Raw genomic sequence first — 13,926 nt, 5'->3', positions numbered from 1 at the left:
AAGGCTTCATGAAACACATGAAATAAAGGAGTGTTCTGCTAGTATAAAAAGTCACTTTGTCCTCGTGCAGACTCAATGTATATGAAGAACTGATGTTCTCTGGTCTTCCTCTTCGTTGCAGCCCAGCTGCAGCACCAGGGCCACACAAACTTCCTGGAGAGACCAGTCGGAGGAGGTTTGTTTCAGTGGCTGGCATGGCATTTCAGAAAAAGTCTTTGCTCCCTTTTCCTGGAAATCCCAGCGGCTCTGGGGATGCTAATGCCAGGGCGTATTGGTGTTCTTGGTGGAACGGCAGTGGGGGTGGGTGGGAGGATTTGCTGTGCCCAGGGCAGCACCAGACTGCAGTCAGCACCCTTTGCAGATTACCTTACAACCTTCCTGATTTCTGCTTTTTTTCGGGTAGCCAGGATAGTTGTCTGTTGTACTTTAGAAGCTCTTGAATCCTCTTCCATTCTATTGCCCTGCACAGTTGTAGGGCTTGATCCTGCAATGTCCCAAGTCCTGTGTTCCCTTTGGCCCATGGTCTTCCCTGACCATCCTTGGTCCTGCAAAGGTGTTTGGACCAATTGCCTTGTTTAGGTTGTGTATTTTTCATAGTCCATCTCTAATTTGCTTGGTCAGGAGCAAATGGCTTCTGCACATGCCTAGAGAAAGTTTATTTTCTTTAGAAATGCTCTCTCCTAGCTTGTCAGGCTGGCTACTGTCTCCATGTATACTTCCTCCTGGGAGACTTGCATGCCCAAACTATCGGCACCATGGAGAAGTTGGCCTCTGCCCTCTTTCTTTATCATTTCTGCCTGACCCAAGTGAGTCCCCCAGCCGAGGAGACCTTCCTCATCAGTCTTGCCGCTGATGTTGGAGAGCAGCTTTTTCCAGCTCCCTGATTATAGAAAAGGAATATTTATTACAAAGCTGTGTAGAAAATTAGCATGAGTGTTATTAAACAGTTCTTCATCACTGCTAATGCTTGGTTGCTAGGAAGAAGGCCAAAACTAATAGATATAATTTATTTAAAGCCCTGGCAGCCTGTTGCTTTGTTAGTTAGCAGCAGTAATACCAGTAGCAACATTAAATATTCTTTGAAAATACAGTTTGGGCTTATGAATAATTACTTCAGTTGCTGCACAGTGTTTACATGTGTTTTTTTTTTAATTGCTTGGTTATTTACCGGATTTAAATTGTTCCTCTGTAGTAGCAGTGCCAGTGGTACCATATAACTCAGCTATCGTTCCTGTTATTACTGTTCATAGCACTGCAGATTTTAGGAGCCTCATGCAAGAAAATGTAGTGTTGTGTTAGGTGCTCTACATGAAAGAACTTGTGATCTAATTAAGAAAAGTTAAGAAGGCAAGAGATGGGAGTAAAGACAAATGGGGAACCCAGTGTAATTTCAGAAGTGCTGGGAATAAAATGTACATCTGCTCGGAACTGGTGCAGTGCCTGTATATAGATAGCAGCTGTAGTTCCCCCATCTGCTGCCTGATTCCCAGAACTGGTTCCCACCGCATTGCAGGCGAGAGGATCCTCCTCTCCGTGCTCCTGCATGGAAGCAGTCTCAGCCTGCCAGCAGGAGAGGCGGGCTTTGAGACTCAAGGTGACATCTCAGTGATGGTTTTGGCAGTGGCATTAATAGCAGACCGGAAAAATGCGATGCAATTGCCAGCGCTCCTCGTGGAGGGCAGCCGGCATAGTGTTGGAGCACTTTGTGAGGCTGGTCTGCCAGCACGTGGCGGTCTCACCGGGATGTCTGTGTGGGAAGGAGCAGGAGGCTCATGGACAGCACTCAGCGGGCTCTACCTCCACGTTGGGCTCCTGCACCATGCCCAGCCCAGCACTGTCCCCACAGTCGTTCTTGGGAAGTTCACCTGTTATCCCATTTTGTGCATGAGTAGTGCTGAACTTACAGGTCTTCCAGACATTTCTAGGGTTTTGTTCCCGTTTCTGCAATGACCAGCCTGAAGCACTGGAAACAAATCCTTTGGTGTTGAATCAGATAAACAGAAATCCAGGGAGAGTTTCAGTGAAACAATATGTTGTTTAGTGCTGAGGGGTTACTTTGAGCCAGTTTGAAACGTTACTTTGACCCAAAGCAAAATGTTCTGCTTAGCTTTTATTTAAATGTTTTGTTTACTCTTTTTAATTTTTAGCATATTCTAGTTTTGAGTCTAAGATGCTGTTTGGCTAATAGGAAATTTAAAACAAAAAAGGAAATCATGAAAGAAGATGTTTGGGTCTTTCTGAAATGAAGTGTTCCTCTTTGAGGTGAAATGATTTTGATATCTTCAGGATAAATTCTTTATTCTCCATCTGAAATTGTTACCTGAATTCAGCTTATTTAAGTTTGGTCTCTGGGATTTGGTGAAAAGTTTTCTAGTTGTCTGTTTCCACCAGAAATATCTCTGAAATGGAAGACCTACAGGCTAGTAGCTCTAAAAGCTGCTCCCGCAGAGGCAGAGGGCTCCTTGGGAGACCCAACAGCCCCCAACTGCTTTGGACTGGGGACCCAGTGGAGTTGGAGCCTGCTCGGCCCCAGGACCGTTTCAGGTGGCAAAGTTCAGAGTAACGGAAAGATCGTTCCCATCTCCAGCCTTTCATGAATCGGGAGCTAATACTAGAAGGCCCTGCATGGAAGGGATGAGGGATGCAGCACGTTGTGGGAACGTATGCTGCACTCTCTAATGATGTGTGAGCCCAGACGCATCATCCCCGCTCCACTGAGTAGTTTGTCCTGGTGTGGCACAGGGCAATTCCTGCCCTGTCCCTTCTCCCAGTGAAGGGCCAGTGGCTTCCACATCAATCCCAGGCCTGGAAATCTGAGAGCCCTGGGTAAGAGTCCATTGGCAGTACCAGCTTGGCCATTGCCCTGACCCAGTGCCCAAGTGAGACAGATTGCCTCCTGCAGACATCCTCCTTAGATTGTTTTTTCCATGTCATATTGCTTTCTCCATTTCTTTGTATTTTATTGGTACAACTCCAGCAACATAAGTGAAGTTATCCCAGTTTTACAGTTGAGTGGTGGTAAGCAGGGACCGGGCCATTTGCTTCGTGGGTAATAGCTGTTTAAACCATTTCAGCTGGATATATAGTGCAGCTGGCTTTATTCCCCAAAGTTTGTCATTTAATAATAGAGAAGTAGCCAAGTGATCCAAAACATGCATACAGAGCTGACCTGAATGTGAATACATGGGCATGGAAGACTCAGATTTGCTGGTTTAGATCAAAAAGAAGAAAATGCTTGCTATGGAAGATGTGGACATACCTACCTAGATATCTAGAAATTGTAGGCATTAATCAGTTTTTTTCTGAATCATTGCAATTTTTCTGAATCATTGCAAATACCCTCTTAACTTGCATGTTTTGCTGCCATGAAGTGATAAGCAGACACTCAGCTTTCCATCTAGCCAGGGCTGTGCATGGGGAAGGAGTCTCAGGAACTGCCTGCCCACATTCAACTCAGCATTGCACAGTGACAGTAGCAGCAGCCCCAAACTGTCAATGCAGCTTTAAAATGAAGTTAAACATTTCTGTTGTGCAGAGAATGGTTTTCTTTCCTACTAAATCCCAAAGGTTTTCTGTATAATGAAAGACGTGTGTTGTCATGTGATACAAGAAAGTAAGACAATATTTGAAGCGGTGTTACTGGAAAATATCATCGTACTGAAACCCGTTCTGAAACAGACCATATCTGGCACTTGCAAAATGACAGCAAATAGATTTAGAAGTTTTGGGCTAAGTTATCAAATGATGTAAACTGGCGCAACTCCATTGAAGTCTGTGGAGAGGTGCCAGCTTTACATCAGTGGAGAATTTGGCCCTTTTTAAAAATTAGCTACAATTCTTATCTAGTATTTTCCATTCCTCATCTCTTGGGTGAAGGAAAAAAACCTTTCACACTTTGTAGTAAATTTGCTGGAAAATGCAGCGGGTGTTTGCAGGCAGTCATATCTGCAGTTATAAACCTTAGTTGGTGGAGTTATAAGCCAAAGCTGGTAGAGCTGATGATTGTGTCTAACTGACAATGTAGGTGGTCCCCTCATGCACATATCTACTGCCTGGATGATTCCCAGGACAGGATTATGCTGGGAATAGCTGCAATGTACAGACTGTCTCAGCCATAATTTCCTGGCTGAGTTGACTGTGTTTTCATGCTTCCTTGTCCAGAAGCTTTGTCATTATCTGCTGCTCTGCAAGATAATAGCCAGTGTGGAAAATCCAGCCTGCTATCTCATTGAAACAGAGAGGTGGATAATTTTCTCTCTGGACAATCTGCAGATATCGTTGCTCGAGTTCAGAAAGGTTTGGCCACTTCCTTAGGGGACAAGTCTGTGTCTGGAGGAAGGATTGTCCCAACTTCTCTTCTTAGTAGAATTTTATATGTGCAAGTGTAAGTTTTTTCTTCTGATGAGTAGCTAGAGTTAATGGGAAGGCTGTTTCTGGCTATTTGCAAGTCAGACCAGTTCTTTATTTGGCTGGGAGTGACAGAATCCATTGATGGTGGAGTTTGTTCAGTTTTTTTGAAAGGAAGCAGGTTGTTCTTTCATCGAAAAATTTGGTGGTTGGTCAGTTGCTCACAAAAGAGCTTCTCAGTACTGTTCTTTGGCAGCTGTCATTCTGTCTGGAAAATAACTTTTTGGGAGGTTGTAGAGAGGTGGCTTTGGCATTGTGCATACTTCTGTACCAGCAGATTCGCATTCTGTCAGATCTAAGGCTTAGTTAGGGCATGGAGGAGAAAGCATAGATATATGTGGCTGAGAATATCCATGTTGATTCTTTCTCTAATGGCCTCAGCCTTTAGCAGTGAAAGCCAGGAGACTGGTGGCCTCCTAGGGGTCCTGAGAGAGGCTCTTGGTGTGCACTGGTTCTGGTCTGACCCCTGGTCACTGCAGGACAGGAGGTCATCTATCTCAGGATCCCATTTATGTGGGTGGTGACAAGTCTTCGTCTGGCTGCTCCTCACTGTGTATGGGTCTCTGGGAGTTAGATAATGGAGTGGTTTGGGCAGTGCAGTTGTCATTGCACAGATGACTCATGTCTCCAACTCTTTTTCGTGTTTGGTCCAGAAAACGCCATTTTGGTGTTTCCCCAGTGCTTTGCTGAGGTAAGAGCTTGGATGAGGAAGAGGTGAGTCAAGCTTAAGCTGGAGGATTTAGAGATGGTGCCAGAAAACTGGAAAACTTGGGAAACTTGGCCAAGAGGCACATTAGATTAACAGCTGTCCTTCTGACAATAGCTTGCTTCCTTTGGAAGAAAGGTTCAGAGTATTCTCCGTTTTCTGCTTTGCCCCTGAATTGCAAAGTAACATGTCAACAGAGAGTGCTTTATAGATGCTTCATTTAGCCTGGTGTTTGTGACCATTTCCATGGACTTCTGCCTGCTGGGAGCTGCAAAATGGCAGGAGCCCATTGGGACTGAGGAGCAGTTGTTGGAGTTTGGCCCTGTGGTGGAGAACAAGATGGTTGCTGGGTGGGCCCAAAATGATCAAGGAAAAAAAGAAAAAGCCCTCCATCCTGATCTGATGTGTTTGGCAACATGTGAGTGACTTGTGTTTATTAATGTGCTATCTTCACTGTGACACAGTGAAGAGAGGAAATGTTCAGATTCCCATTTAACAGACAAGGAGATGGAGCTATGAAGACGCACAGTAAGCCTGAGACAGAACAGGCAATTGAGCCCATATTCCAGGATTAGCAACCTAACTATAACTCCCTGTTGGTGGCTGATCTGTAATTATGCAAAGTCTTTCGAGGAGGCACCCATCAGGCTGAATTCTGTTGGAATAGGAACAAGTCCCCTCTGTGGTGGGATTGTTCCATGACTCCTGTCTACCCTTTGTCTCAAGAGAAAATCCACCTAACTGACAGTCGATTCATGTTCAAGCTTTAAAGTGCAATGGCTTGCTGAACTAGAGCTGTAGTCACTTATTTGCAGCCTCAGAGACTGACTTCATCATTCTTGTACAGTATTAAAATGATGAATTGCTGCTGAACTTGGCAGTTGAATGGCAGAACAGCATTCAGTCCCTTGCGCTCCAGGCTGGCAGATGCTACGAGTGCTGTGGAGTTGGCGTGTTCCTCCTCATTGTTGTTCTCAAGTGATCTCACCCTGGTTCCCAGCGACTGTCCCATGAGCACTGTTGACTGGCGTCTGGCCCACAAGTCCTTACGAAGAAGTTAATATGACATAGGAGGAATGAGATAGTTACGGACAGAAATTAATGTCTTGAAGGGACTCTTCTGTCCTGCTTTCAAACTGTGCAGATTCTCAGTGGGATTCTTAATGGCAGATGGTTTTTTTAGCTGATATCTGAAGTGTTTTAGGAAAAGTTTTAGCATAATTTGACGAGAAAAGATGGGTTTTCTTGCCAAGTCTGCCATGACTCCCTCTTCAGCTGTGGGCAAAGGCTTTTGACCCTTTTGTACATTGGGTTCCTAGCCTCAAAATGGAGAGTGTAATCCTTTGCTTCATCCTTTGCTCCATCTTTTTTCCCTTTCTTGCCTCTTTAGGTGGTAATTTTTTAGGATAAGGGCTGTCCCTGGTTGTACAATGCCCTGTACTCTGGCCTAAAATAACAGTTCAGTACTTTGTTCTTAGTTCTGCCATGTGTTTTCTGTGTGACGTTGGGAAAATCACTTACCCTTTCAGCGCTTCTATTTTCCTATCTGCAAAGCAGAGATAATGCCTACTTTGCAGGGCTGTAAGTAATGCCTGCAACGCCGATCTTTGGATGGAAGGTGCCACGTACGTGCAGGGCAGTGTTATTCCATCTGTTAAATGTGCATGTGATAATCGTTAAACACGGACAGTGCGAGTCATTTTGTAATAGCGGTTGTCCCTCATGAATGTGGGGGCATATAATAGATTTGGATCTAACTGGCTATGTCTGGGTTGGGTAATATGCTCTGCTGAATGCACTGCTGTGATGAACGGTAGCATTTTTCTTTCAACAATTGGGCAGCACTGTCTTCTGTGATGTTTGCGTAAAGATAAGATGGGTTTTGTTCAGATTTCTGCTTTTTTCCCCCCACAGCATTGTTCAAACTGGACAAAGGGTTCTCTGTGGATGTGTTAGTGGTAACTTGTTTCCATTAAAGGCATGAACAGTTACTTACCAAGCAATAGATGGGAACCAATATTCATATTTGTGGCAGTGGAAAGAAATGATATAGCTACCATTCTGAAGCAATCGATTAAGTGATTAACTCTAAATTATATTACATGTTATAATATATATTATATACTCTATAATTTAGATTAACTCTAAATTATATTTATGTCTACAAAATACAGGTGTGATGGCTGGGTTCAATATGAGCGGAGATCTCCAGAAGCCTGCTACCAACATCCCCCTGGGTTCTCTGGCAGCTATAGGCACCTCGTAAGTAATAGATTGGGAAGAACTTACCGTTTGGAGCCTGCCTGGGATGTGACCAATCCATTTCATATTCCCATCAACCTTTTATTACTCAGCCATCTGGAAAATTGAAGTCTGGCTCGCGTTCAAATTACCATCCATTACCACCACCTACTCTGGATGGGTTAGAGAAGAGATTCATTAATGCGGATATAAACAGTTCTTCCTCACCCTTCCCCCTGCCTTCGCTGGGCAGGAGGTGTGTTAACTCTAGACCATTAGTTGCACCATTGCACTCAGGCTGTCCCAGAGCAGAACATAAGGTTCACAAAGGCCTGGGACACGTTGTTTTGTCACCCATCATGCTTTCCCACTCCTGGCACTTTTTGCTATTGATCTCAAAGTGCTTTCTGTGCAAAAAAAGGAAAATATAATTTTTATTACTTGGGAAAATGTAGTCAAGAGAGGTAAAATGACCTACCCATCTGAGAGGCCGGTGGAGCCTGCATCCCAGAGCAATGCGCTCTCCCCTGGGAAACGAATGTTAGGTATTAAAAAAAACTCAGTAGGTTCCTGCCTCTTTTCATTGCTCCCTAAACTACTTTTGAAAATACTACCTTAATTATGTACCCGCATTCAGAAAGGAAAGCCTTTTTTACTTCAGTGGCATTCCTGATGAAATTGGTGCTTGTTTTTGTTCAAGTTAAGGGATTTCAGAGAACATAGAAGTATCACAGACTAATTGACTGTGACTGTTCACATCTCTGCTGTCTGGACTTCGCAGACAGACTAGTTTGTTCCTCCAGCTGAATACTGGAAAAAAACAGAGCCGTCACAGGAGTGATCATGATTGGCAAGAGGTGGAGGCTGTAAATGAGGCTTGCTGGGGTCTTTAGCATCGCTGCCAAATCAGTGGACCTGTGCACACACAGGATTGAGTTATTCCCCTACAGAAACACCAAGAACATGCTCTAGACTGCAGGTTTCTGTGCCTCAGGAATACCATACGGGTCACTCTGTAGCTGTCCCTAGTGCACTGCAACGGGTAAGTTATGTCCATGGTCTTAAATTTAGGCTGCGGTGCAAGAACAGCCCATATAGAGGGATCAAAGGCCCAGCTTAGAGGTACTTGACCTTCTTGGGGCTCTGCTAGTGGGTAAATTCTCTATGGTTTTGTCTTGCTGGAAACAAATTGTTTGTCTTTGTTATTTGCAGATGGTTTCTGTATATGGTCTTTGTCTTTTTGCTGGGAGCTGTGTGTACCCGTCAGTCACTCCGCTATGACTTTATGATAGCAGAGAAGGTAATGTGTTCAAATAACTTAGTGTGGTTTTGTATAATGCTGCTTTCAGATTTCCAGCTGTGTTATTGAATGCTCAAACTTTTCCAAAAGCCTGGGGAATTTGGGTACCCATCTCCCATGGAAATTCAGGGGGATTTTCCCATTGCAAATCCCAGTGTACAATTGATTTGAATAGCTTTCCATTCACCAGCATATCCAGTAATGCTGAATCTTGGCATAATCACCCAGCAATAGCTTTAAGACCTAAAATATGCTAATGTGGTCTAATGATAAATGCTGTGTTTTATTCAATGTATCCTGTTTCATTGGTGAAAGCTTAGACCAAACTGAAATCTCTAAAGAACCGCACTGCTTATCGTTACTGAGTCAAGCGAAGCTTACATTTTCATATCTCGTGTACTGTAATTGCAGTGTGAGCAATAGGATTATTAAACTGTGGACAGTCCACAGTGGTGTATATGTATGAAGGAGGTTTGTTTTGCTATAGGCAATGAACCTTGTAATTGCAGGCCTTTAAAAAGAGAGCAAAGGATTTTGGTGTGTGTCTCTGTCTTTCCTTAAATGGAATATGGAAAGGATAATTTTCAGTTTCTCAGAGTTATCCAAAATTCTGCGCTCACCGTATTTGACACGATTTTTGTGGTTAAATTAATTTGAAATTTCTTCCATTTATATAATTTATAATACGGTTTTAATCTAAAATATCAGTTTGTAACACTGACTTCATTTTCTCTCTAAGTAGTGTAGCCCTAGACTTTCCCCAGTCCCCAAAATAAACTCTGAAATATTCATGGGGTTCCTGCCACTTTTTGCTGAGGTGAAAAATTATCTCTATTGCAGGGAGAAAAGAATGAGTCTACCTTGTTTAGGCAATGTCTTTGTTATGTAAATGTGACAGGCTTAGTGGGTGAAAAGTACAGGAGCTAAAAGGTACCTTTAAATGAAACAGCTGAAGAGAAAGAGATTTTTTTAAGCTATGTTTTAACTTCAAAACCCTCTGAGAGGAAAAAATGGAAAAACCTCCCAGAAGAAGAGCCTAAAGATATATAATAGTGCTAAATATTAAAAACAAGAAAGGCAAACTCAGTTTTCTTTTCCCCAGTACAGTGCAAAAGAGTGGTGCAATCCATGTATTCATGCTGCTGCTTTGACTTCTTGTAAGCTGTTTTATATTTTAATGACTTTGTTTGGAAAGAGAGAGAGAAGTTCATTAGAAATCCAGCATGCGAACTCTCCATTTCTGTCAGTCACAGGTGAATGAGTGTTTGGCTCGTTTTCTGCCTTACAAAACCTGCTTTCTTTTTTAAACATACAAAATAAGACACAGTAATTTCACTTATAATAGGCTAGAAGTGCCAATTTCTAACGAAGTATTCATACTCTCTATGCTTAAAACCAACAACAAAACCTTTCATCAGCCTCAGTGAAAAGGACTCGTCCCCTCTAGTCCTGATTGGAATGTCAAGTGCTACATTTAAATACAAGTGTTTCGGCAACTAAAATAATATAGGCAGCCTGGCATAGTTGATTGTCTTTCAAGTATTTCTCAAATAGGGCTGGTATTTTAGGAGAGGGGCAGGAAGCTGTGCTTATAAGATTCCCAGATCAAGCATCTATCCATTTGTCTGTTGGAAATTGATATCTGCTAATTTGTTTCTCTCCAGTTTCATCTGTCCCACAAGATAAAACCCACAAGACAAGTGGGGTTTCACGGGGAAAAGAAATGTGCACGTATTTGAGTGGTGGGAGGTTTGTGCAGTTCTGAAACACAACATTAATTTTACATGCCTTCTCGAAACAGCAAGCATTTTATAGCTGTTTACCCAATCTCCTTTATGCTGCACGCCGACTTCACAAACAAGAAAAAGGCAGCTGTATCTTGAATCGTCTTTAGACATGTAAATTTTTGTAATTGCTGCTAATAAAGCATATGCCGCCTGACTTCAACAGCCACAGAAACTAAAAGGCCCCATGAAGCTGCAGCAGCTCTCTCGGATCTTATTCCCCGTGAGAGGAAGGGTGGAAGAGATGGACGCGCAGGACTGGGGAGACCTGCATGTGGTGCTGTCCTCTGCCACTGGCTGTTCCTGTGCCCTGCCAGCAAGTCACTCTACTGCGATTTGGGCAGGATGGATCTGGAGCAAAATTCTGTTTTTTTTCCCCCACCTAGCGTTTATTTTCTTGTTGCCTGTGCCTTGAGTTTCTTTACGGCTAGCTTCCAGCCTTGGGACAGCAGCTGTTTGTTTGCAGGTCTTGGGTGGGTGAATCTGGGCCTTAGTCTCCTTGGCTGTGTCTCCCCAGATCTGGACAAAGCGGTCCCAGCAGCACTCTGATGTCAAAGCTCGCTCACACGTAGTGTTTGTATCACGTGTTTTTCAGTAGCCTGCACACAACCCACAGTGCAGCTGCCTAGAGATCCCTCTTGGGCGTGCAGCAGATGACACTGGGGACCTACCAAGGGGGGCTCCGTTCTCATTTCTGTTTGATAGTCATTCAGAGCACTTCCATGTCCCAAGGAGCAGATGAGTGACGCTTTAAACTCTGTCTGTACTTGAGTTTTCCCTTCCAGTCTGCCTCAGCACGCTCTTCCCATAGCTGACCCCCAGGCGTTCATACAGGCAAGCAATGTATTGGGTATTTTGACCAGTTCCTATGCTTTCTGCCAAGCAAACTGGCCATTCGTGTCTCCTCCAGAGTCAGTAGAAAGAGGACAAGCTTCTGTTTGGGACAGCAGCTCACACACGATTCCTGCAAGTTCCCACCACCTCTTTTTGCCAGAAAATCACCCAGCAAAGCACTTCAGCTGCCCTGTCTCTGCTCCGGCAGCTCTGACCCAGTTCATCAAGTACATCATGGCCCAACTGTCTCGTCCTCAGTAGTGGCCCAGGAAATCATAAGCATTTTTCTAAAACTGCCCTTCTTTTAGAAGCTGTGAGTGATGCAGAAGGAAGGGGCAGATGGGTCTAAGATTCCTACAGCAGAGCCAGATACTAACCAAACACCCCACCGTGCCTGTTTCCTGCCAATTTGCCTAAAGTGAGGTTGGGGAGGCGGACAGAGAGCGTTTATTTCTCAGATGACATGGAAGATGTGAACAGTGGAGCAGCTGGGCATGCGAAGAGTTGGAGAAATGAAGCAGTGACAGCGCTAGCAGGTTAGGGAGCGACAGTGATGTATTAAGTGGGAAAGATGGTGGCTGAAAAATGCAGAGTCAGGAGAACTGGAGAAAATGGAAATCAAGAGAGAGATGGTTAGTCCAGGGCTTCAGAGTGCTCCCTCCGTGACCTTGTTCCTGTGCTGGCACTGTGCTGCAGAGCGAGACTCTTCACCATGTTGGCACGTGGGTTCCCCTGCAAAACCAGCTGGCACCTGCTGCGACTTCCTTGCTTTTGGGCAGCGGAGCATTGTGCAGTGCCATGAGCATGCCAGTGCAGCTGCAAAAGGTGTCCAGCGAGCCTGGGAGGCAGCAGGACTTTGGCAGAGGCAGCTGAATAAAATGGCGAGTAGTCTGGTGAGCAGCTGTGCTGAGGAAGCCTGGCTGCCCTGGTCTTTCCCGTGCAGGTCCTCCGGAGTCTGATAAATGGCTGTGCTTCGAAAACAAGCCTTGATTCCATAAAAGATTCAGTGAAAAACCTGTTATTAGTTAAGCAGAAGAAAGGTCCTAATTTCTCTTAGACTTCAGCCGAGTTTTGTCTGTGGAGTATCTGGACGTCTCAGGTCATGCCTTGCTTTCAGCAAGCTGTTGCAGCCCCACAAGGTTTCTACACCGTGTTCAGCGAGCAGCTTTCCCTTCCCTCCTTTCCCGCGGGAAAACCTGGCCACTGGCACTGGCAGCCTGAACGGGTGCTAGCCAGAAACTGCCAATTGAACAGCCTAATTAGCACTGGGCCTTTAAAAGTTTTCAAGGTTCATGTTCACTTAAGCAAATCCTTTACTCGTTGAAGACAGGAAAATAAGGTCATTGTATTATATCCTTTGGAGCGTGTTTTTTGAGATGTCATTTGTTGAAGTGGCGAGTTGGATTTGGTTTTACTGTGGATTGTCTTTCCTGATTGGTTTTCCCCTTTGGGCCACAGGGGCTTGTCTTCCTGTTTTGGATGGCTGGATCCCTGGGTAGCTTTTCCTGTGCGATGCTCTCTGTATATAAGTGCTCTCTCCTGAAATAAACTCACTTCCAGTTACTTAAGGGGAATCTAATAGCTGCCGCTTTGCTGCATTTGCTCCAAGTGACAAAGAATTTCTTGGATGTGAGCTTGTCAAATGGCTCTGTCAGTACAGGATGTTCAGAATTAAATTACTTTTATGGGATAATTTTCCTGTATTAATTACTTGCACTTTATACCACAGACCACTTAAATTGCTGCTTTTCCATGGCTCACTCTGTTCCTTTTGTAATGTTATAAATATATGAATCTCTAAAAAAAAAAAATGTATTTAAAACTGCTCAGGGGTTTTTAAAGAATATTGTAGTCAACTTTAAGTTATCTCTGCTTTTTCCAGGTGTCCTTGGTGGGTTTCTTGTTTTTGCTGGGGTTGTATATCTCATCCTTAGCCTCCTGCATGGGAGGGCTCTACGGAGCACCCAGGATCCTGCAGTGCATCGCCCAGGAGAACGTCATTCCTATGCTCGCCTTCCTTGGACGTGGGGTTAGTAATCCTTGCTGCGGAGTTAGTGTCAAACCTTAACTGGAAGAAAAATTGATGATGCAAGAAGCTGGTACTGCTATGTATCTAACGTGTGGGATGGTGGATACATGAAATACAAGGAGGGACCACTCGCCGGCTCCTTCCGCTCTTAGCTCTCCCCTGCCCTCCCACTTAGGGCAAAGGGCTTCAGCTCCTGTCCAAACACTTCGGTGAACTGGGTTGTAACTGCATCTTTTTATTTTTTTTCCTTCCTTCCTGAACTTTTTCTTTGGAATCTTCCTATCTTCTTTGGTAACTCCATAGCTGAGTATATGACTAGTCCCATTGTGCATTGGAGAAGAGGATGCTGCTTTGTAACATGAGCTTAGATGCTATAAAAATAATAGAGAAAGAATAGATTTGAAAGGTTAATTTGCGGGGCTGCTAAGCTTTAGATATTCTTTGAAACAAAGCCCTGCTTTGAATATGACAAAAGGCTTTTTCCTTGTCCTAATAAGTAATCCTTGTTCACATGAGTTGTTCCAATGAGATCAGTCAAAATACCAGTCAGTAAGGATTGTAGACCTTGGCTATACCTTCAAAACAAACTATTTTTTTGCAGCTTTCTTTTTTTCTAAATAGGGAG

General features: G+C 44.0%; 1 protein-coding gene across 1 annotated transcript in view; it reads left to right on the top strand.

Moving 5' to 3' along the window:
- The window catches only part of SLC12A8 (solute carrier family 12 member 8), a 59,878-nt gene that overhangs the window by 30,731 nt on the left and 15,221 nt on the right, over positions 1–13,926 (top strand). Inside the window, exons 7-9 of the mRNA XM_013959664.2 lie at positions 7,288–7,375; positions 8,567–8,654; positions 13,155–13,301. Of these exons, the coding sequence (XP_013815118.2) occupies positions 7,288–7,375; positions 8,567–8,654; positions 13,155–13,301 (323 nt within the window). The remainder of the gene's footprint in view (positions 1–7,287; positions 7,376–8,566; positions 8,655–13,154; positions 13,302–13,926) is intronic.

The sequence above is a fragment of the Apteryx mantelli genome, chromosome 6 (assembly GCF_036417845.1).
Source record: "Apteryx mantelli isolate bAptMan1 chromosome 6, bAptMan1.hap1, whole genome shotgun sequence".
In the NCBI taxonomy this organism is placed as follows: Eukaryota; Metazoa; Chordata; class Aves; order Apterygiformes; family Apterygidae; genus Apteryx; species Apteryx mantelli.
This window is presented reverse-complemented; position numbering and strand designations above follow the sequence as displayed.